The sequence below is a fragment of the Salmo trutta genome, chromosome 32, assembly GCF_901001165.1.
Source record: "Salmo trutta chromosome 32, fSalTru1.1, whole genome shotgun sequence".
Lineage (NCBI taxonomy): Eukaryota > Metazoa > Chordata > Actinopteri > Salmoniformes > Salmonidae > Salmo > Salmo trutta.
This window is the reverse complement of record NC_042988.1, coordinates 30,180,976-30,204,752: the sequence shown is the minus strand read 5'-3', so window position 1 is coordinate 30,204,752 and position 23,777 is coordinate 30,180,976. Positions and strand designations below refer to the sequence as shown.

Here is a 23,777-nt window from a genome sequence, read left to right as displayed (position 1 = left end):
ACATTGGCAATGTTTGGACTACAACAGTTTTCCTCTTCTAAAACAAACTCACTATAGGTTTACAAGGACTGGTCGTACTACATCTTTGCGTCTTCATTACTGTGTTCAAAGACCATCTACTGGATAATTGACATATTATATAAACTGTAATGTAACTTGGAAACAAAGACAAATCTTTCCTCTGCTTGGTTGAATCACTCTATTCTCAACAGTGGGATGTGTGCTATAGAGGGAACTTTATACAGTTGTGTTTGAAGTTTGAGAGCTGTGTAGTTTTTCCTCTGTGAATGTATTGTAGCTCAATTTGATAGAAACAATTCAATACTTACGAGAGAGAGAGAGAGCAGGGATGGAGTGGGAAATAGCAATATAGAGAGAAGTAGAGAGGGGGAGTTTTCTCTCTAGAGGTGGTATACGGAGGGATTGTGTCTGCTCTCATTCCCGTACAGTAGCTGTGTGCTGCTGTCACTTCTTCAGGGCGCTCACACCTGGAGCTGCTAGTGAGAGAGAGACTCAGGGAAGCGTCTACACTATTCTCATCTCCACCAACAGACAATCACTCAGTAGAGCTACTGTTGACCTACCTCCTCTCTTCCCCTATCTGCTGTCTCACCTCGCTCAACTCTCTCCCAGGGGAATCTATGGATAGAGAGTTGCTGCTGCTGATGATTTCACATCAGTTATATGGATACCAAGCTGCGTACAGAACTCATCTCATCTGATAGCCTAACTGTTTCTGTCTCCTTTATGCTGATTGGACTAAATGTGTTTGTAAAGAACATTATGTGGGATTTATAAGCTTTTCACTATCAACTGAGATGCCTTTTCTCAACCTGGATGCTATCTGTGTTCTATCAAGGCTTGCTGTACTGGATGGTGTTTACTAGCTTCTGGAGGATTTGGATTGAAACCCTCTGTGTCTGTCTCTTGAGTCTGTGTTCACCACCCTGTTATAGTCTGTTGTGTTCTCAAATGAGCACCTACTGAACCACCACAGGGTGCCTGGTTGGTAGCCTGTGGTGCCCCAAATATCTAGCTTTGGAGGGAACTGGACCCTAGGGGGAGGAGCCACTGACAGCTAACAGGATTTAAAAAAAAGGAAGAACCGAACCTTCTCTCTCTCTTTCTCCTCCGCTCTCTCTCTCTCTCTCTCTCTCCTTCGATCTCTCTCCTCTGAAACAGTGGCAGCACTGCCAGCATAACGTTTTTCTAAGTCTCTAGCAGCCTCGCTGTCTCTGACTGTGGGTCTGACCATTGCCACTAACAGAATAGTGTTTCATGTTATTATTCCATGTTTGCCAGAATCTTCATCCCCAAAAAGCACCGGGAGCGCTTCGATGAAGTTGTGTCCCAGAGCCTGATGGGCCGGCTCAAAGGGCGGAGCTTCAGCGACCCCAGCCGCAACCGCCTGCGCCGAAGCCGCAGCGAGGACCACCCGGAGCGCCTGCTGGTGTCCACCCGGGCCAGCTCTGTCCCCCGAACACATGCCGAGGAGGGCGTGATGCCCCCCATCCGTGGCCTCAGGAAGACCACCTCACTCACCGCAGGGCACGCTGGAAACGCTGCAGCCCTTCGCAGGTAAGAGTCTTTAGCCTGATTCACACTTGAGATCCGTACCGAACCATATTGCATGGTTCCAGAAACGATGGTGGATGCGTAACCAGGCCAGTGCAGTAACAGCTCGCCTTGGCTTGGTGTTGTCCTATAGTGTGAATTAGGCTCTAATTGGCCAGTCGGCCAATGATAGTACAGAGTTTTAGTTGACCACCCTGGCCTTAGCCAATGATAGTACAGAGTTTTAGTTGACCACCCTAGCCTTAGCCAATGATAGTACAGAGTTTTAGTTGACCACCCTGGCCTTAGCCAATGATAGTACAGAGTTTTAGTTGACCACCCTGGCCTTAGCCAATGATAGTACAGAGTTTTAGTTGACCACCCTAGCCTTAGCCAATGATAGTACAGAGTTTTAGTTGACCACCCTGGCCTTAGCCAATGATAGTACAGAGTTTTAGTTGACCACCCTAGCCTTAGCCAATGATAGTACAGAGTCTTAGTTGACTATGATGATAAGCCCTCGCTGGCAGATGATTGATATGTTGGATCAGGTATTATAGAAGGAATCAGTTAGTCATCTGGAGAAGTGGCCCAGACAGAGTCTCTGTGTTATAATGTTGCAGCCTATGTACTGGTACTGTATGTTGATTCAATGTGTTTGAAGAAATACATCACATAAATGATGTTCTATAGGCATGTCATTTCTAGCCATTAATGGAACTGCCCTGCTTCAGATAATTCTCCTCTCCAGTGCAGTCAATTACTTAATTAGCTAACATTTACAGCTAAATGTATCACGTTTGACATGGATTACTATACTTGCATGGCCTGTGTGTAGGAGTGTGTTCAAATAGACACATCACTGTCTATTTGAAGCCTTGTTTTGACTGTACCTGCCCTTACAGAAAAAAAACATTATTTCACGAGTAGATTTGTGTTATCACATGTTGCTTTACATGTTCTCACATGTCATCACATGAAAACGTGTTTTTGGAACACTTCACGTGTTCACGTGAAATGTATGTGCTTTTTCCCGTAAGGGTGCATACCTGAAAGTTCAAGGTAGTGTCACTCTTTTAAGAATAGAAAGTGCCTTGATCCTGGCTTCCTGCTCTAACACTAAATATAAATGACTATAAATACTTAGAGAGAGAAACAAACAGACTAAATAAATAAATCATCCAAATAAGTCCACGGAAGTGCAAAGAGGAAGTAAGGAATGCCCATCTTTTTCTGTGGGCCTAACTTCTCCAAACAAGTAATGAAGCAACATTATCCCTCGGGGATGGAGTGTCTATGTTTAGGTGAATGCAGGGTGGGCTGTTCACTCTGGCTGTGGCGTAAAGTAACTAGTGTACAAGACTCTGAATGTGTACCAAATGGTACCCTATTCCCTATATAGTGGACTACTTTTGATTATAGCCATATGGACCCTGGTCAAAAGTAATGCAATAAATAGGGAATATGCTGCCATTTGGGACATAGTCTCTGAAAGTGTTCCTCGTATATGAATCCAATCACTGAAGTGATATATGTATTTCAGTACAGCAGGTAGAGAAGTTGGAACCTCATTATTACTTTCCAACTGCATGTTTTTATTTGTTTACACCTGAAATGGAGAGTGTTTACTGCCGACCCTCCATAGACTCTAATAGGTTTTAAATGAGACAATTCAACGTCGTTTTTAGATGACATACTAATCCCAAGTATTACCCAGAGGAGTTTCTATGGTAACAAGCCATATATTGAGGCAGGGTGAGGGTGCAGGTTGGGGGACACAATGACACATGGCTACAGCTGTCCTTTTTCAATCACTTTCACATGTTCTGTTTCCATGTTATTTCACCAGTTTCTTCCCTAAAACGTGAACCACCTTACCAAGGGTTAGGGTTAGTGAACCACCTTACCAAGGGTTAGGGTTAGTGAGCCACCTTACCAAGGGTTAGGGTTAGTGATCCACCTTACCAAGGGTTAGGGTTAGTGAGCCACCTTACCAAGGGTTAGGGTTAGTGAGCCACCTTACCAAGGGTTAGGGTTAGTGAACCACTTTACCAAGGGTTAGTGAGCCACCTTACCAAGGGTTAGGCTTAGTGAGCCACTTTACCAAGGGTTAGGGTTAGTGAACCACTTTACCAAGGGTTAGGGTTAGTGAACCACTTTACCAAGGGTTAGGGTTAGTGAACCACTTTACCAAGGGTTAGGGTTAGTGAACCACTTTACCAAGGGTTAGGGTTAGTGAGCCACCTTACCAAGGGTTAGGGTTAGTGAACCACCTTACCAAGGGTTAGGGTTAGTGAACCACCTTACCAAGGGTTAGGGTTAGTGAGCCACCTTACCAAGGGTTAGGGTTAGTGAACCACTTTACCAAGGGTTAGGCTTAGTGAGCCACCTTACCAAGGGTTAGGGTTAGTGAACCACCTTACCAAGGGTTAGGGTTAGTGAACCACCTTACCTAGGGTTAGTGAACCACCTTACCAAGGGTTAGGCTTAGTGAACCACCTTACCAAGGGTTAGGCTTAGTGAACCACCTTACCAAGGGTTAGGGTTAGTGAACCACCTTACCAAGGGTTAGGCTTAGTGAGCCACCTTACCAAGGGTTAGGGTTAGTGAACCACTTTACCAAGGGTTAGGGTTAGTGAACCACTTTACCAAGGGTTAGGGTTAGTGAACCACCTTACCAAGGGTTAGGGTTAGTGAACCACCTTACCAAGGGTTAGGCTTAGTGAGCCACCTTACCAAGGGTAGGGTTAGTGAGCCACCTTACCAAGGGTTAGGGTTAGTGAACCACCTTACCAAGGGTTAGGGTTAGTGAACCCCCTTACCAAGGGTTAGGGTTAGTGAACCACTTTACCAAGGGTTAGGGTTAGTGAACCACCTTACCAAGGGTTAGGGTTAGTGAGCCACCTTACCAAGGGTTTGGGTTAGTGAGCCACTTTACCAAGGGTTAGGGTTAGTGAACCACCTTACCAAGGGTTAGGGTTAGTGAACCACCTTACCAAGGGTTAGGGTTAGTGAACCACCTTACCAAGGGTTAGGGTTAGTGAACCACCTTACCAAGGGTTAGGGTTAGTGAACCACCTTACCAAGGGTTAGGGTTAGTGAGCCACCTTACCAAGGGTTAGGGTTAGTGAGCCACCTTACCAAGGGTTAGGGTTAGTGAACCACCTTACCAAGGGTTAGGGTTAGTGAACCACCTTACAAAGGGTTAGGGTTAGTGAACCACTTTACCAAGGGTTAGGGTTAGTGAACCACCTTACCAAGGGTTAGGCTTAGTGAACCACCTTACCAAGGGTTAGGGTTAGTGAACCACCTTACCAAGGGTTAGGGTTAGTGAGCCACCTTACCAAGGGTTAGGGTTAGTGAGCCACCTTACCAAGGGTTAGGGTTAGTGAACCACCTTACCAAGGGTTAGGGTTAGTGAGCCACCTTACCAAGGGTTTGGGTTAGTGAGCCACTTTACCAAGGGTTAGGGTTAGTGAACCACCTTACCAAGGGTTAGGGTTAGTGAACCACCTTACCAAGGGTTAGGGTTAGTGAACCACCTTACCAAGGGTTAGGGTTAGTGAACCACCTTACCAAGGGTTAGGGTTAGTGAACCACCTTACCAAGGGTTAGGGTTAGTGAACCACCTTACCAAGGGTTAGGCTTAGTGAACCATCTTATCAAGGGTTAGGGTTAGTGAACCACTTTACCAAGGGTTAGGGTTAGTGAACCACCTTACCAAGGGTTAGGGTTAGTGAACCACCTTATCAAGGGTTAGGGTTAGTGAACCACTTTACCAAGGTCATATCCATTCATGTGTGTTGTGTTTCTACCTGTACTGCAGGACGGTGAGAGTCTGCAAAGGCAACCTAAGTTTTGGATTCACCCTCAGGGGCCATGCACCTGTCTGGATCGACTCAGTCATCCCAGGTAGGTTGCTTAGAGGTGTGTGTGTGTGTGTGTGTGTGTGTGTGTGTGTGTGTGTGCGTGTGCGTGTGCGTGTGCGTGTGCGTGCGCGCGCGTGCGCGCGTGCGTGCGTGCGTGCGTGCGTGCGTGGGCAAGTGTCAAATGCACAGACTGGTGCAAGGCATATTTTTTGTCAACCCGTATGTCATGTTGCTGTGGAGACATTGTGTTGCCACAGGGTTCACACCAGCTATGAGCTGAGGCTTTCTGGAGGTCCATCTGTGAGCACAGACTCTGGATATTATGTATCTCTCTCTCTCTCTCTCTCTCTCTCTCTCTCTCTCGCTCTCTCCAGGGAGTCCAGCAGATAAGGCGGGGCTCAAACCTGGAGACCGCATCCTGTTCCTCAATGGACTTGACATGCGGTTAGACAGCATTCTAAATTAGGCTTAATCGTTTTATATAGAAACATATGATGTACTGGTTCATATACGTTTGTTTGTATGTTGTCAAGCCAACCTCCCCTTGTTGTATTTAATTCAGGCTTTTGCTCTTTTTTGACCTCATGTAGCTAACTGTATGCTTTGTGTGGATTTGGATTTTGAAACCAGTGTTCATATCTCACACTGTTGTAGAGATGGATTAATACAACTTGTTTGTTTTTTAAATAGATGAATGGAAAAACATTACCTGACAGCTGTGTTGTATTGAATTAATTTGTTAATTACTTAGAGTGTGGATAAACAGCAGAGTAGTTTCCTCTGCAGTGGTAGTTTGTGGTAGGGATCAGAGCCTTAGATACTGTAGTATAGAGACTCCAATATAAGGTTATGGTTCCAGGCTTTTTAGTTGTTTCCATTAGAATGTGGTGTCCATGCCACTCTATAGGGATGTATAGTACACTCTTAGAAAAAATTGTTCCAAAAAGGTTATTTGGCTGTCCCCATAGGAGAACCCCCTTTTTGGTTCCAGGTAGAACCCTTTTTGGTTCTATGTAGAACTCTTTTGGGTTCAATATAGAACCCTCTGTTTAAAGGGTTCTACCTGGAACCAAAACGGGTTCTTCAAAGGGTTCTCCTATGGGGATAGCCGAAGAACCATTTTAGGTTCTAGATAGCATATTTTTTTCTAAGAGCGTAGTGGTGATCATGGTCGAGAGTCTGTAGTATATTGACACTATCTCTGTATCTCTATATGTGTCTGAAGGAGTTGTTCCCATGAGAAGGTCGTCTCCATGCTACAGGGCAGCGGTGCCATGCCCACCCTCGTCGTGGAGGAAGGCCCCCCCACCTTCACGCTAGCCGAGCCAGAGCAGCCAGGAGGGCCAGGTAGGGCGTCCCCGGGTGGAGGCGTGCCCCGCTCCCCAGTGCTCAACTCCCTGCAGTGGGTGGCTGAGATCCTGCCTCCCTCTATCAGGGTCCAGGGACGCACCTTCGGACAGCAGCTGGAGCACCTGCTCACCATCCAGGAGAGATACACCATCTGCAAGGCCCTGGAGAGCTTCTTCCAGCATAGGTGAGGGGGAGGGAGGGATAGGAAGGGAGGCAGAGGGTCGAAGGTGGGAAGGATAGGAAGGGAGAAAGAGGGGGAGGGTGGGAAGGATAGGAAGGGAGGTAGAGGGGGAGGGTGGGAAGGATAGGAAGGGAGGCAGAGGGGGAGGGTGGGAAGGATAGGAAGGGAGGCAGAGGGGGAGGGGGAGGGAGGGAAGGATAGGAAGGGAGGCAGAGGGGGAGGGGGAGGGAGGGAAGGATAGGAAGGGAGGTAGAGGGGGAGGGTGGGAAGGATAGGAAGGGAGGGAGGCAGAGGGTCGAAGGTGGGAAGGATAGGAAGGGAGAAAGAGGGGGAGGGTGGGAAGGATAGGAAGGGAGGCAGAGGGGGAGGGGGAGGGAGGGAAGGATAGGAAGGGAAGTAGAGGGGGAGGGAGGGAAGGATAGGAAGGGAAGTAGAGGGGGAGGGAGGGAAGGATAGGAAGGGAAGTAGAGGGGGAGGGAGGGAAGGATAGGAAGGGAAGTTGAGGGGGAGGGAGGGAAGGATAGGAAGGGAGGCAGAGGGGGAGGGGGAGGGAGGGAAGGATAGGAAGGGAGGTAGAGGGGGAGGGAGAGTGTGAGAAAGTGAGAGAAATCAGAGAAAGAAACTAAATATGTTGAGAGAATGAAAGAGAGATTGAGTGTGAATGAAGAGATAATCTACTGGTTTGAGAGAACATGGTACAGAAACTTCAGCCCTACAATTACACTGTCTAGAGTAAGTTACCATCATTTTCTCTTTATGCAAGGTTCTGTAAGACCACTGTATTAGCGTGACCAATGAGTAGACAGCCAGAGTACCCTAACCCCGCCCCCTCCTCCATGGCGACAGGAACGTTGACACTCTGATTGTGGACGTGTTCCCGGTGTTGGACACGCCAGCCAAGCAGGTGATCTGGCGGTTTGTCTACCAGCTTCTGACCTACGAAGAGCAGGAGCACTGCCAGAGCAAGATATCACGTTTCCTCGGTTACAAGGCTGCAGGTGGGTTGTGGGAAGTGTGGTTTTGTGTGTGCTTATGTGAGTAAATGTGATATCTACGTGTACATTTGTGATTTTGGTGGGTAGATGTGAAAGACAACGTAAATTTGTGATTGTGTGTGTGTGTGTGTGTGTGTCTGTCTGTGTGTGTGTGTGTGTGTGTGTACACTGACATACACACACTGTGTGTATTCTAGCGCCAGCCCCCCCACCTGAGCCAGAGCCCGCCCCCGAGCCCCATCGCCGTAGCAGCTCCATGAGAGTGACAGGAACCGCCTACAGGGCCAGCATGCGTGGGCGGAGCTCTGACGACCTCATCATCGGCACTCACCTGGGGATGGGTACTTGCGTTTGTCTTTGTCCTTTGTCATCATCTTCATCACCAGTAGAAGTAGCACCATCATTACTATCAGTGGCAATATCATCGTCATCATCATTATTATCACCATCGTCATCAGTATTGTCAGAAGTAGCATGAAATAAATATTTCTGACACTAGGTGGAGCTTTTGCTTAAACCTACCCAGTCAAGTGAATGGGTATAGAGAAAGACATATTTTTTGGAATGCCTGAAACCTAATGCAGTATGTTTCCTGTAGGGATCCGTACTGATCCAGTGGAGATGGGGATGAGGCTGGCTCCAGGAGAGAGACAGTCAGGAGACGGGACGTCCCTCCCAGAAACCCCCAACAACCTCACCAACGTGGGTACCCAAGTGAGACTGAGAGAAGTGGTCCTGTGTGGCTCAGTCGGTAGAGCATGGCGCTTGCAACGCCAAGCGTCGTGGGTTCGATTCCCGCTGGGGCCACCCATATGTAAAAGTAGTGGCCCCAGCCGACTTGTAAGTCGCTTTGGACAAAAGCGTCTGCTAAATGGGATATATTAGAATAAGGATGACTAAAACAGTGGTCACTAGTCCAGGTCTACAGCTTTTTCCTCTGGTCCAGCACTAAAAAACACAATGGCTTCAATTACTCAAGGACCCAGTGAGTGGCTCATTAATTCAAGCAGGTGTGTCACTGTTAGGCTGAAACAAAAGCCTGTACACTCATTGGCTCTTGGGAACTAGGACTAGTGACCACTGATCTAGGTTGTTTCCTCCTTAGGGGCTTATCTTCTGGCTTTTATCTCTTCTATCTGAGTTGATATGAAAGGGAATTTCTTCTCTCTGTCTAGCTGTCTGCAGTGTATGCTGAGCTGGAGAACGTGTACTCAGGGAAGAGGTCCAAGTCTCTGAAGGCTCGCGCTCCTCCTCCGGCGGACAGTCTGGTAGAGCTGGAGGTCCTCGAACACGCAGGCTCTCCGTCCATGCACGCTAACACAGGTAGCTACTCCAACCGGTAACACTTTACTTGAAGTGTTGTTAATCATGACGCATCCAGGAAAATTTGGTTAAAATTACATCATTAGGGCCTCCCGAGTGGCGCAGTGGTCTAAGGCACAGCATCGCAGTGCTAGTTGTGCAACTAGAGATTCTGGGTTTGAGTCCAGAATATGTCGCAGCTGCCCACGACTGGGAGACCCATGGGGCGCCGCACAATTGGCCCAGCGTCGTCCGGGTTAGGGGAAGTCCTTGGCACCATCGTGCACTAGCGACTTCTGTGGCGGGCCGGTGCAGTGCATGCTGACACGGTCGCCAGTTGTACCTCTGACACATTGGTGCGGCTGGCTTCCGGGTTAAGCGTGCATTGTGTCAAGAAGCAGTGCGGCTAGGTTGGGTTGGGTTGTGTTTCGGAGGACGCATGGCTCTCGACCTTCGCCTCTCCCGAGTCCGTACGGGAGTTGCAGCGATGAGACAAGACTGTAACTAAGAATTGGATACCACGAAATTGGGGAGAAAAAGGGGTAGAAAAAGTATTACATCATTACAAACAGGTTGAAATCTGGTTAAAATAACATCATTACAAACAGGTTGAAATCTGAATTGCAGCTTGCCTGACACATGTAGTCTTCTAGTTTGAGTTGAGTCCACCTATCTCTCTGTTAGTCAGTGGAGTGTGAATATGTTCACAAGCACAGGTAGCTACTGGGTATGAAAACATCCAACCAAATGGTTAGAACAGCAGAAATGAATAGACCATGTGTTGTGCATTAGCGTGATCTACAAACCCTTGGTCAATAGAATAGTTGATCAATGTAATGGTAGATGTTCTTCTCTACAGGAGCAGTGATGTCATTGTTCCTCTCCACAGGTAGCCGTAAGGGCCCCCTACCACCTCCCTCCACCTGGCAGGAGCCCCTCCCTAGCCCCCCTTCCCCGGTCCAGTTCTACCCCCCAGGTCTCACCTCCCAGACCAGTGCTGAGTCCAACCCCTACATCAGCCTGGACAGCCCCCCTCCCTCGCCCCCCGACTACCCCGCCAGCCCACCCTCCCACGCCCGTCTCAATAAGAGGCGCTACACGTTCTCTCATCCACCACGCTCCTCTGATACAGACCGGTTCCTGGACGCACTGAGCGAACAGCTGGGTCAGAGGGTTGCCATTGTAGACGACTTCCTGTCACCCGAAAACGACTACGAGGAGGTAGGGTCGTGTCGATGCACATCTGTATAGAGCATTATATGGTTGATTATGATATGTTTGACAAAGACAGTAAGCTGCTTGTCTTGCATGAGTTTAGTGATTATTTATATATATATATATATATATATATATCAGTTGAAGTCAGAAGTTTACATACACTTAGGTTGGAGTCATTAAAACTCGTTTTTCAACCACGCCACAAATTTGTTGTTAACAAACTATAGTTTTGGCAAGTCGGTTAGGACATCTACTTTGTGCATGACACAAGTAATTTTTCCAACAATTTTTTACAGACAGATTATTTCACTTATAATTCACTGTATCACAATTCCAGTGGGTCAGAAGTTAATATACACTAAGTTGACTGTGCCTTTAAACAGCTTGGAAAATTCCAGAAAAGGAATGTCATGGCTTTAGAAGCTTCTGATAGGCTAATTGACATAATTTGAGTCAATTGGAGGTGTACCTGTGGATGTATTTCAAGGCCTACCTTCAAACTCTGTGCCTCTTTGCTTGACATCATGTGAAAATCAAAAGAAATCAGCCAAGACCTCAGAAAAAAATTAAACCTCCTGTCTGGTTCATCCTTGGGAGCAATTTCCAAATGCCTGAAGGTACCACGTTGATCTGTACAAACAATAGTACGCAAGTATAAACACCATGGGACCACGCAGCCGTCATACCGCTCAGGAAGGAGACGTGTTCTGTGTCCTAGAGATGAATGTACTTTGGTGCAAAAAGTGCAAATCAATCCCAGAATAACAGCCAAGGACCTTGTGAAGATGCTGGAGGAAACAGGTTCAAAAGTATCTATATCCACAATAAAACGAGTACTATATCGACATAACGTGAAAGTCTGCTCAGCAAGGTAGAAGCCACTGCTCTAAAACAGCCATATAAAAGCCAGACTACGGTTTGCAACTGCACATGGGGACAAAGATCGTACTTTTTGGAGAAATGTCCTCTGGTCTGATGAAACAAAAATAGAACTGTTTGGCTATAATGACCATCGTTATGTTTGGAGGAAAAGGGTGGAGGATTGCAAGCCGAAGAACACCATCCCAACCGTGAAGCACGGGGGTGGCAGCATCATGTTGTGGGGGTGCTTTGCTGCAGGAGGGACTGGTGCACTTCACAAAATAGATGGCATCAAGTGGAAGGAAAATGCAACATCTCAAGACATCAGTCAGGAAATTAAAGCTTGGTCGCAAATGGGTCTTCCAAATGGACAATGACCCCAAGCATACTTCCAAAGTTGTGGCAAAATGACTTAAGGACAACAAAGTCAAGGTATTGGAGTGGCCATCACAAAGCCCTGACCGCAATCCCATAGAACATTTGTGGGCAGAACTGAAAAAGCGTGTGCGAGCAAGGAGGTCTACAAACCTGACTTAGTTACACCAGCTCTGTCAGGAGGAATGGGCCAAAATTCACCCAACTTATTGTGGGAAGCTTGTGGAAGGCTACCCGAACTGTTTGATCCAAGTTAAACAATTTAAAGCAATGCTACCAAATAATAATTGATTGTATGTAAACTTCTGACCCACTGGGAATGTGATGAAATAAATAAAAGCTGAAATAAATAATTATCTCTAATATTATTCTAACATTTCACATTCTTAAAATAAAGTGGTGATCCTAACTGACCTAAGAGAGGGAATTTTTACTAGGATTAAATGTCAGGAATTGTGAAAAACTGAGTTTAAATGTATTTGGCTAAGGTGTATGTAAACTTCTGACTTCAACTGTGTATATATATATATGTGTGTGTGTGTGTGTGTGTGTGTGTGTGTGTGTGTGTGTGTGTGTGTGTGTGTATATATATTAAAAATAAATAATATGTTTTAAGTTAGAAGTAGGCATTGGTCTGAAGCCAAAAAATAAAGGAAATTCACAAGCACAACAATGCTCTACCAAGGTTTTTCAGCACACAGCTTCAACCTACTACAGTAGCTATGTTGGTCTATTGCACTTTAAAGAATGTGTATGGAGGTTTCTTAGGATTCAAACCTTCTCAAACATTCAAATTCATACTCTTAGAGGAGGTGCTCCCACAATAATGTGATTTGGGGCGGCAGGTAGCCTAGAGGTTAGAGCAATTGGACTAGTAACCGAAAGGTTGCAAGATCAAATCCCGAGTATAATCACTTTGGAGTTTGTCAGAATTTGTGGGGTTTTGTTTTTCCACCCGCATCTTGAGGTTTGACCACAAGTTCTCAATGGGATTAAGGTCTGGTGAGTTTCCTGGCCATGGACCCAAAATATCGATGTTTTGTTCCCCGAGCCACTTTTGCTTTATGGCAAGGTGCTCCATCATGCTGGAAAAAGCATTGTTTGTCACCGAACTGTTCAAATAAACCTACTATTAAAATTATAGACGGATCATTTCTTTGTAAGTGGGCAAACGTACAAAATCAGCAGGGGATCGAATCCTTTTTTCCCCCACTGTAGTAAACAAAAAAACTCAACAGACTTGAAGGAGGTCCCACATATGCTGAGCACTTGTTGGCTACATTTCCTTCACTCTGCATTCCGACTCATCCCAAACCATCTCAGTTTGATTGAGGTTGGGTGATTGTGGAGTCCAGGTCATCTTATGCAGTACTCCATCACTCTCCTTCTTGGTAAAATAGCCCTTACTCAGCCTGGATGTGTGTTGGGTCATTGTTCTGTTGAAAAACAAATGATAGTCCCACTAAGCCCAAATCTGATTGGATGGTGTATCGCTGCAGAATGCTGTGGTAGGCATGCTGGTGAAATGTTCCTTGAATTCTAAATAAATCACTGACAGTGTCACCAGCAAAGCACCATCACACCTCCTCCTCCATGCTTCATGGTGGGAACCACACATGCGGAGATCATCCATTCACCTACTCTGCGTCTCACAAATACACGGCGGTTAGAACCAAAAATCTCAAATTTGGACTCATCCGAAGAAAGGACAGATTTCCACCGGTCCAATGTCCATTGCTTGTGTTTCAAAGTTCTTGCAATTTTCTGGAGTGACTGACACTAGACCCTGGACAACAAATTATGTGAGACAAAACACTTATTTTTTAATCATTTGAATTGCAAGTTACATTTTCGAAAGACACCTTTTGAGTGTGGAAATATTGTATAATTTTCTATCATCACCTTCTGGTTTAAAAACCATGGAAATTGTTTTTTCTAAGCAACCTGCATAAACATTGTTTGAAGTACAATAGACGTAGATACTGTGGTAGGTCAAAGCTATATGCTGGAAAACCTTGGTAGAGCATGGGTGGAGTAGGCATTGTGGTGTTCATGTGCATTTCTTTTTGGGCTTCAGGCCAATGCCTGCTTCTCACTTAAAACATTGTTTTTTTGTTTTTAATATATATAATTTGTGTTTTTCTATTAAGAAATTATACCGTAAAGCACATAGGACTATAAATTACACTGGATCAATGGCCCAAGCCTTAACGAATCTATGTGATTGGTGGTAATGCTAGGATGTTGTCCAGATGAGCTTCCCAGATGATGAGGATGAGGATGACGAGGAGGTGGAGGTGGATGATGAAGATGGAGATGGGGGTTTCATAATACCCCCTGAGCTGAGCAGCCCCAGCGAGTGCCAGGGCAGCAGTGGAGAGGACGCCTCCTCCCTCACCTACTCCTCCTCCTCAGAACACATACCCCCTCCCCCCATGACTCCCCCGCCACCTCCGCCCATCCAATTCAACGATCCTCCTCTACCACCAAGCTATACCGCCACCCCTGAACAGTCTCCCAGAATACAACTGCCTTTCCGCCGCCACCATGGGCCACCTCCGCCCCCTCCTCCTCGCTCCAACCCACCGCCCAAACGCCAGTCGATTCACAAGGTGCTTCCCACCCGGGAGGACCTGCTAGCCCATGCTGCAATGCAGGAACAAAATGCGTACCAGGAGCAACACGCTTACCAGGAACAACAAGCTTACCAGGACCAACAAGCGTTTCAGGACCAACAAGCTTACCAGGACCAACAAGTGCAACAAGCGTACCAGGAGCGACAAGTGTACCAGGAGCAACGAGCATTCCAGAAGCAACAAGCGTTTCAGGAACAAAAAGCTTACCAGGAGCAACAAGCGCAACAAGCGCACCAGGAGCGACAAGCGTACCAGGAACAACAAGCATTCCAGGAGCAACAAGCTTACCAGGAGCAACAAGCTTACCAGGAGCAACAAGCACATCAAGAACAAGAAGCGTTACAGAAGCATCAATCATACCAGGAGCAACAAGCATACCAGGAGCAACAAGCTTACCAGGAGCAAAGTATTTACCAGGGGCACCAGTCACTGCCTGCCCAGTCCTCGCACAAAGCACACCCCCTGCAGCAGCTTCACCAGTCCCTGCCCCCCCTCCCCTCTCCAGAGGCAGCCCACACCCATCCAGACCTCCCAAACCACCCAGACTCCTCACTCTACCAGATGCACCAAGCTCAACAACAGACTCGTCGTCAGAGCCGTCGTCAGACTCACTCGGCCACATCACCTCACAATCCCCCAGCCCATTCCCCTGTCCATCCAGATCAACAGAGTCAGTACTCGGAGGCAATCTATCAGAGTATTCATACACAGTCACATCACTCATCCATGGAGCGCCTTCAGCAAGCTCATCAGGTCCAGCAGCACCACTCCTCCATGGAGCTCCTTCACCACGCTCAGCAGGCCCAGCAGCACCACTCCTCCATGGAGCTCCTTCACCAAGCTCAGCAGGTCCAGCAGCACCACTCCTCCATGGAGCTCCTTCACCAAGCTCATCAGGTCCAGCAGCACCACTCCTCCATGGAATTCCTTCACCAAGCTCAACAAGTCCAGCAGCACCACTCCTCCATGGAGCTCCTTCACCAAGCTCATCGGGTCCAGCAGCACCACTCCTCCATGGAACTTCTTCACCAACCTCACCACTCATCCACAGAGCTCCTTCACCAAGCTCATCAGATCCAGCAGCACCTCTCATCCACGGAGCTCCTTCACCAAGCTCATCAGATCCTCCAAGATCAGCCTACTTCACTACCCGTACATCTGGATCAGGAGATCCACCAGTCTCTTCAGACTCATCAGAGCCATCAGACTCACCCATCTTCCCATGCCAGCCACCAGGGTCAACAGACTCGTCAATCTCTCAAGTCTCATCACACTCACCAGCCATCCCCCCAGCGTCCCCACTCCATCCAGCAGACTTACCACCACACTCCCCAGATCCAGCACATCCACCACCAGGTCCCTCCCCAGCCCACTCAGCCAGAGCTTCACCAGATCCACCTAATCCACCAGCCCACCCTGCAGCGCCACCACCCCCAGCCCACCCTGTCCACCTTCCAGCCCCTTCCACCCCACCAGCCCACCCTGTCCACCTTCCAGCCTCTGCCCCAACACCAACCCCACCAAACCCACCAGGTCCACCCCTCCAACCAGGGTCGTCCTCAGTCCCAGCCTTCTCAGCGGCTATTCAGTCAATCCCAGTCTCACCACCACTCCCACTCCCACCACCAGCCCCAACCTCAGCCCAAGCAGCATTCCCAGTCCCAGAATAACTTGGACCAGTTGGGGAAACAGGAGCCCCCTCCTCCTCCGCCCCTGCCCCCTCCCGGAACCCCTCCTCCACTGCCTCGCCCAGGCCTTCCGAGGATGGACTCCAATCATATGAGTGTAAAGAGGCTGCGCTGGGAACAGGTGGAGAACTCTGAGGGCACCATCTGGGGACAGGTGAGTTAGTCACGTATTGGATAGATGAGTTAGTCAGCATTGAGACAGGTGAGTTAGTCAGGATGTGGACAGTCAAGTTAATCAGGGTTTGGACAGGTGTGTTAGTCAGGGTGGAAAAGGTGAACTTTGTTAGGTGAGGTTGGATGGGGACAGGTATGTCAGCCACAGTTTGGACAGGTGTATAGTCAAGGTTAGAACAGGTGAGTTAGTCAGGGTTGGGACAGGTGTATAGTCAAGGTTAGAACAGGTGAGTTAGTCAAGGTTGGGACAGGTGTATAGTCAAGGTTAGAACAGGTGAGTTAGTCAAGGTTGGGACAGGTAAATAGTCAAGGTTAGAACAGGTGAGTTAGTCAGGGTTGGGTCAGGTTATTTGATTTACAACAGTTCCATAAAAATAAAAACAATCAGCAGTCAATTTCTGAAATGACAAGCATTAGCTTGAACTTAATGAGTAGATGGTGCATAATGTACATAATGCCTGTTTTTAATCTGGGTGTTGCAGTTGGGGGAGGATTCGGATTATGACAAACTGAATGACATGGTGAAGTATCTGGATCTGGAACTGCACTTTGGGACACAAAAGAACCCCAGTGAGTATAATGTGCCCACGTGTGTATGTGAACGTGGGTGTTTGTGTGCATGCGTGCATAATGCATATGTTAGTGTGCATACAGTATGTTTGCACATACTGTACGTGTGGACGTTTCTTCCACAAAACCATTTACATACCACCACCAGTCAGTTCTTGCCTAGTGTGTCTAATATGAATACTTCTTCATCTTGAGCAATGTGTGTGAAGCCCACCATGGTTTTGATTTGCTTTTGATCAGTGGTCCCTCTGACGAATGACAGCAGCGTTACCGCCATAGGGACTTCACTGACCCATTTAAGTCCAATACTTGAAATGATGTATTTAGAAATACATTGAAAATCCTGATATGGACATTTTCTGCTCCTTAGCGGTCTCTTTCTCCCTTGATCTTTGTCTTCACACTCTTCCTTTCTGCCTCTCCCTCTCTGTGTCAATCACTTTGTCTTTCTGCCTCTTCTCATGTTTCTCTGTTTCCCACGTGATGTTCTGTGTCAGTTTCTCTTCCAGACCCAGGCCCTCAGTCGGAGACCTTCAAGAAGAAAGACGTAGTTGAGATTCTGTCCCATAAGAAGGCCTACAACGCATGTAACTATGAGAGTGGAGAACACAAGGAGGCCGCTACATTGTTCCAGGCTGTGTTACACTGCACTTAAGATCTTATGTTATTGTTTTAATCTAGTCTGTGTTGACTGAAACCACGAGACTATGTCACACTGTTACTGTGGCCTCAGATCTTTGACCCTTTGATCTCTTGACCCCTGACCTCCAGCCATCCTGATTGCCCACCTGAAGCTGTCCCCGGGCGAACTGCGCCAGGTGCTGATGACCATGGCCACAGAGCGGCTGGAGCCGACCCACATCAAGCAGCTGCTGCTGTACGCCCCCGACGCAGAGGAGGTCAAGCAATACGAACAGTACAGCGAGGACCCAGCCAAACTCAGCGAGCCTGACCAGTTTGTACTACAGGTACTGGGCCTAGACTGCAGGGGGAGGCTCAGCAATTATCATCTTTATTTAACCAGATAGGCCAGTTGAGAACACGTTCTCATTTACAACTGCGACCTGGCCAAGATAAAGCAAAGCAGTGCGACACAAACAAGAACACAGAGTTACACATGGAATAAACAAACGTACAGTCAAAGTTTGGGGGATCTTTATGGATGTATTTGTGTCATTTTGTTGTGGTATACTGTGGGTGAAAGTCGTAGTAGTATTAGTACTCAGTGGTGTAAAGTACTTAAGTAAAAATACTTGAAAGTACTTTTTTTGTATATTTGTACTTTACTTTACTATTTATATTTTTGACAACTTTTACTTTTACTTCACTACATTCCCAAAGAAAATGATGTACATTTTAGTCCATACATTTTCCCTGACACCCAAAAGTACTTGTTACATTTTGAATGCTTAACAGAACAGGAAAATAGTCTAATTCACACACAACATCTCTGGTCATCCCTACTGCCTCTGATCTGGTCTGGTTTGCTTTATATAAGGAATTTATATACTTTTACTTTGAATTTTGATACTTAAGTATATTTTAGCAATGACATTTAGTTTTGATACTGTTAGGTTCTAATTCTCAGAGTAAAAACACAACGGACACTATGAAAGTGCAAACTATGTTTATTCTTCCCAGAGGATCAATACAGCTGCATTAGACAAAGACATTGTTCACACAAGCACTGATATTTAACCCTTTCTCCTAGGCTGAATCTCTCCTACACATCTGAATGAACATTGTATAACCATTAACTTCTGGTGTAGACCCTGTAAACCTAAGCACTCAATATTTCAATAGGATACCTGATAATTAACCCTATCCAAAGTTTAGGAGTTAGTACCCAGAATCCATCAATACTCAAGTGTCAAAATTCAAAGTTAAAGTATAAATACATTTCAAATTCCTTATATAAAGCAAGCCAGACGGCCTCATTTTCTTTTTCTTTTTTTTTACGGATAGCCAGGGGCACTTCCAACACTCATCATTTACAAACTAAGCATTTGTGTTACTTAAGTATATTTTAGTAATGACATTTACTTTTGATACTTAAGTATATTTAAAACAAAATACTTTTAGACTTTTACTCAATTATTATTTTACTGGGTGATTTTCTATTAAGGTATCTTTACTTTTACTCAAGTATGAAAATTGGGTATTTTTTCCACCACTAGTGGTAGTGGTAGTAGTAGTAATAGTTGTAGTAGTGGTAGTAGTATAATTAGTAGTAGTAGTTGTTGTAGTATAGTTAGTAGTAGTAGTTGTTGTAGTAGTAGTATAATTAGTAGTTGTTGTAGTAGCAGCAGCAGCAGTAGTAGTAGAAGTAGAAATAGTAGTAGTAGTAGTAGTATAAATAGAAGTAGTAGTATTAATATAAGTAGTAGTAGTAGTGGCAGCAGAAGCATTAGTAGTAATAGAAGTAGTAGTATAAATAGAAGTAGTAGTAGTAATAGAAGTAGTAGTAGTAGTAGTGGCAGCAGAAGCATTAGTAGTAGTAGTAATATAGTAGTATAAATAGAAGTAGTAGTAGTAATATTAGTGGTAGTAGTAGTAGTGGCAGCAGAAGCATTAGTAGTAATAGAAGTAGTAGTAGTAGTGGCAGCAGAAGCATTAGTAGTAGTAGTAATAGAAGTAGTAGTAGTACTATTAGTAGTAGTAGTAGTGGCAGCAGAAGTAGTAGAAATAGTAGTAGTAGTAGCAGCAGCAGTAGTAGTAGTAGAAGTAGAAATAGTAGTAGTAGTAGTAATAGAAGTAGTAGTAGTAATATTAGTAGAAGTAGTAGTGGCAGCAGAAGTAGTAGTAGTAGAAATAGTAGTAGTAGCAGCAGCAGCAGTAGTAGTAGAAATAGTAGTAGTAGTAGTAGTAGTAGTAGTAAATGAAGTAGTAGTAGTAATATTAGTAGTAGTAGTAGTGGCAGCAGAAGTAGTAGAAGTAGAAATAGTAGTAGTAGTAGCAGCAGTAGTAGTAGAAGTAGAAATAGTAGTAGTAGTAGTAGTAGTAGTAGTAATAGAAGTAGTAGTATAAGTAGTAGTAGTAGTAGTAGTGGCAGTAGTAGTATGAATAGAAGTAGTAGTAGTAATATTAGTAGTAGTAGTAGCAGCAGCATTAGTAGTAGTATAAATATAAGGAGTAGTTGTAATGTAAGTAGTAGTAGTAGTGGCAGCAGAAGCATTAGTAGTAGTAGTAATAGAAGTAGTAGGGTTTGTTGGTTGCTCACAGTCATAGAATGAGAGTTTGGTTATGTGTAGTTGTTTCCTCGTTTGTAATTGTGTGTGCGTGTGCGTCTGTGCGTGTGTGTGTGTGCGTGCGTGTGTGCGTGTGCCATAATGCCATAGATGCTGTCAGTACCAGAGTACAAGACTCGTCTGAGAAGCCTCCACTTCAAAAGCACCCTGCAGGAGAAGACAGAGGAGATGAGGGGGGGCTACGACTGCATCTACAACGCCTCCATGGAGCTCAAGACCAGCAAGAAACTGGCCAAAATACTGGAGGTATACAATTATGTACACTGACATGTACAATCACTAGGAAGAGCAATGCAACTTCTTGAACTTGTCACCTGCCAGCATGATTATGATAAGATAAAACCAATAACAGTCTCATTCAGTGCTAAAAATGGAGAGAATGGAAATGCATTTGTTTGGTTTTAGCAACGTTTTAGCTTGAGCCACAGATACACCAGGAAGGTTAAGGATAGGCAGTAGCCCAAAGACAAAACAACTAAACAGCAATGAACAGGATGCTTTCATCTTTATTCCCTGAGTGGAACATATAGTGTTATTGTGGGTAATGTTTAGCCTTAAAGTGGTAATGATGCTGTTTCAATCCTAAACTAAATACAAGCTATATGCTAACTGTGTCGGATGGTTCCTTAGTTTGTGCTGGCGATGGGGAACTATCTGAACAACGGTCAGCCTAAGACCGGCAACAAAACCACCGGGTTTAAGATCAACTTCCTCACTGAGGTAATCTCCTCAGGAATATTGGCCTGTATTCCTATGACATTGTTTTACTTCACTGTTGTTAACCCACGGACACCGTTACTAATGCACTACTGTTTCTTGTAGCTCGGCACCACAAAAACAGTGGATGGGAAATCTACGTTTCTGCACATCCTCGTCAAGTCACTGTGTCTTCACTTTCCCAACGTCCTGGATTTTGCCAAGGACCTCACCACGGTTCCCCTGGCAGCCAAAGGTAAACTGAGTAGCAGTTTTTTCATGTGTGCATTTTATTTTGTGTGTCGGGTGTAGTGTTTCATGTACAGCATGTTGTGTTACATGTAATGTTTACCTATTGCGTGTAAATGAATAGATTAAATATGTAATCCTGTTTTTCCATAAGCACCCTTCCACCTTTGTTCTTCCCCCCGCTCTCTCTTTTTCTCACTCTCTCTCTCCTATCTCACTCACTCACCCTCTGTAGTGAACCAGAGGACCATCACATCCGATCTGAATGACCTTCACACCACTATCCAGGACATCCGATCTGCCTGCCAGAAAATGCCTGCTACAGCAGACGACCGCTTCGCTGCAGTCATGAGTGTATCTTTCACAACAAACCAGAGAGAGAGAGAGAGAGAGAGAGAGAGAGAGAGAGAGAGAGAGAGAGAGAGGAAGACTGAGAGGAGAGAGAGAGGAGAGATGAGCGAGAGAGAGAGAGAGAGAGAGAGAGGAGAGAGAGAGAGAGAGGAGAGAGAGAGAGAGAGAGAGAGAGAGAGAGAGAGAGAGAGAGAGAGAGAGAGAGAGAGAGAGAGAGAGAGAGAGAGACAGAGACAGAGACAGAGACAGAGACAGAGACAGAGACAGACTCCTACCTCTGGCTGTTGTATCCTTGACTTCCCTATGAGCAGGGCTTTCTGGAGAACATCCACCCAGCACTACAGTCTCTGGAGTCCCTGCAGCAGCGGGCCATGGAGGAGTGGTCCAAGACAGCCTCCTTCTTTGGAGAGGACAGCCAAGCCACCAACACAGAGGCCTTCTTTGGAATATTCGCTGAGTTCCTCGCCAAGTTTGAGGTGAACCGCCTAGAGTTTGAAAGAGACCTCTGAAATAGACAAGTATGTAGTGCTATCAAGAAGTGCTATCAAGACGGTAGTAGTAATGGTACTGCATGTTTTTGTCTTGTCTGACAATGTTTTATTGTTGTTTTTCAGAGAGCTCTTAGAGAGAACCAGGCCAATGAGAACCCTCCTAGGAGTCCCAGGAGCCCAAGAAGGGCCTCACCCTTGGCCTGGTGAACAGAGAGACAGGAAGAAGGGTTGGCAGGCAGGCAGACAGGCAGGCACACACACTCTCTATCTCTCTCTCACCCACACACAGACAGGAGCGCATGTGAAAATCCACATGCACAAACACACATACACACAAACGCACTCATAGTATTTCCATTTTTGTAATTGAAGATATTTATATTGTGGGAATTAGGTTGTCTGCAAAGTTGAGCATACAGGGCTTTAATACGTGACAGTGTAGTTTGAATGTCCAGCTAGTTTAACACCTCAAACGTTGTATATTCCATGGCTATAGAGTGTTCCTCTGGAACAGACAAATGAAGCTATACTGGATCAATGGTTTTGCTTTTTATATATTTGTAAATAAAAATGTTATACCATTTATATAAATGCAAAGATTCATGAAATGGAAGAGGAAAGAGACTGACATCAGTAACTATTTGAACCCAGCTGTCTGATATACTGTATATGAATGTATGATACAATTATAGGCTAGAAAGATTAAGTCTACAGAACATAATCAGCAATGGTAAACAGAATACTGGTAAACAGAATTCTGAATCATTTTGAGAGACATACACATTTAAACTATTATTGCTAAAACATGTATTTGATACTTCGGCAGTTAAAAGAGATGACTGAATGTCTGTTTCAATGTGTCTGATTTGAGAATTAAATGTGTATTATATATTGTACCACTTAAATATAACTGTAATGATATATGTAATACAGGATATACATATTTAATTAGTCAATTATGAAATGCTTTACAATAATTTCATTTTTTTTAAATGATTTACCTGTTCCATATTTTTGTAAGCCACCCACCAAACTGAATGTATTTACAAGTTATTCATTTTGAATGAAGTGTATCTTGTACGATATCCAGTGGATACTCATTGAACATCTACTAAAGAAAAGGAATGTTATGAAAATGAAAACAAAGATGGATGTACATTTGTGCTGTTAACTATCTGTTCCTCTGTCTCTGATTGTGTTGTTACTGACATGCTGTAAACGGGCAGTGGGCTATTATGAACAGTAGGAGGATTTGTTACATTTTCATGATCATCTCTGCATACTGCACCTTCACTTTAACCTCTAGAATTCAATGAGGGTACACACTACTTTCTTGAAGCACATTACTTAAAGGGATAGTTCACCCAAATTAGAAAAATAACATTTTGGTTTCCTTACCCTGTTAGCAGTCTATGGACAAGGTACGACAGAAATCCATGCTTTGGTTACGTTTCCCTGGCACTGTTTCCACATGCTAATGTTTTAGCATTTGTGGCTCAAATCCCATTCAAGTCATGCGACCGATATTAGCATTTTTCATGCATCATGTCCAAATAATCCAAAAGTATCTTAAATTGATTGTGAAGCTCAACAAAGTCACTTATACAGTAGATTATATGAACATGATGTGTGAAAATTATAATATCAGTCCTGTGACTTGAATGGGATTTGTGCCACAAATGCTAAAATGTTAGTAGTGTCAGGGAAACTAAACCAAAGCATGGATTGCTGTCATACTTTGCCTATAGACTGCTTACAGGGTAAGGAAACCAATATGTCATTTTGTAATATGGCTGAACTATCCCTTAAACAGTAACTCCATGGACTTTAATGACATAGGATGTTAATACTTAACTTTATCAAACCATGTTTTAACATGTTTTGTCATCTGATACGGACTACTTATGGACTGATTGTGTAACTGACACATGGATGTTTTCAACCCAAACATGGAGGTCATTTTACATAT

The 23,777-nt window shown here is 45.1% G+C and overlaps 1 protein-coding gene across 8 annotated transcripts in view; it reads left to right on the top strand.

Annotated features, from left to right (window-relative positions):
• The window catches only part of LOC115171676 (delphilin), a 50,816-nt gene extending 27,852 nt beyond the window's left edge, over positions 1-22,964 (top strand). For 5 of the 8 annotated variants that reach the window (XM_029728702.1, XM_029728703.1, XM_029728709.1 and 2 more), the window contains 19 exons: positions 1,303-1,578; positions 5,381-5,466; positions 5,798-5,867; positions 6,649-6,957; positions 7,801-7,952; positions 8,147-8,290; positions 8,548-8,789; positions 9,125-9,272; positions 10,141-10,472; positions 13,946-16,183; positions 16,686-16,773; positions 17,271-17,360; positions 17,545-17,741; positions 20,112-20,267; positions 20,652-20,741; positions 20,844-20,973; positions 21,202-21,320; positions 21,629-21,793; positions 21,932-22,964. In XM_029728702.1, the coding sequence (XP_029584562.1) occupies positions 1,303-1,578; positions 5,381-5,466; positions 5,798-5,867; positions 6,649-6,957; positions 7,801-7,952; positions 8,147-8,290; positions 8,548-8,789; positions 9,125-9,272; positions 10,141-10,472; positions 13,946-16,183; positions 16,686-16,773; positions 17,271-17,360; positions 17,545-17,741; positions 20,112-20,267; positions 20,652-20,741; positions 20,844-20,973; positions 21,202-21,320; positions 21,629-21,793; positions 21,932-22,015 (5,116 nt within the window). In that variant the 3' untranslated portion in view covers positions 22,016-22,964. Of the gene's footprint in view, positions 1-1,302; positions 1,579-5,380; positions 5,467-5,797; positions 5,868-6,648; positions 6,958-7,800; positions 7,953-8,146; positions 8,291-8,547; positions 8,790-9,124; positions 9,273-10,140; positions 10,473-13,945; positions 16,184-16,685; positions 16,774-17,270; positions 17,361-17,544; positions 17,742-20,111; positions 20,268-20,651; positions 20,742-20,843; positions 20,974-21,201; positions 21,321-21,628; positions 21,836-21,931 lie in introns of all 8 variants that reach the window. The other 3 variants (XM_029728706.1, XM_029728704.1, XM_029728705.1) reach the window with 3 other exon arrangements.
• The last annotated feature ends 813 nt before the right edge of the window (positions 22,965-23,777 follow it).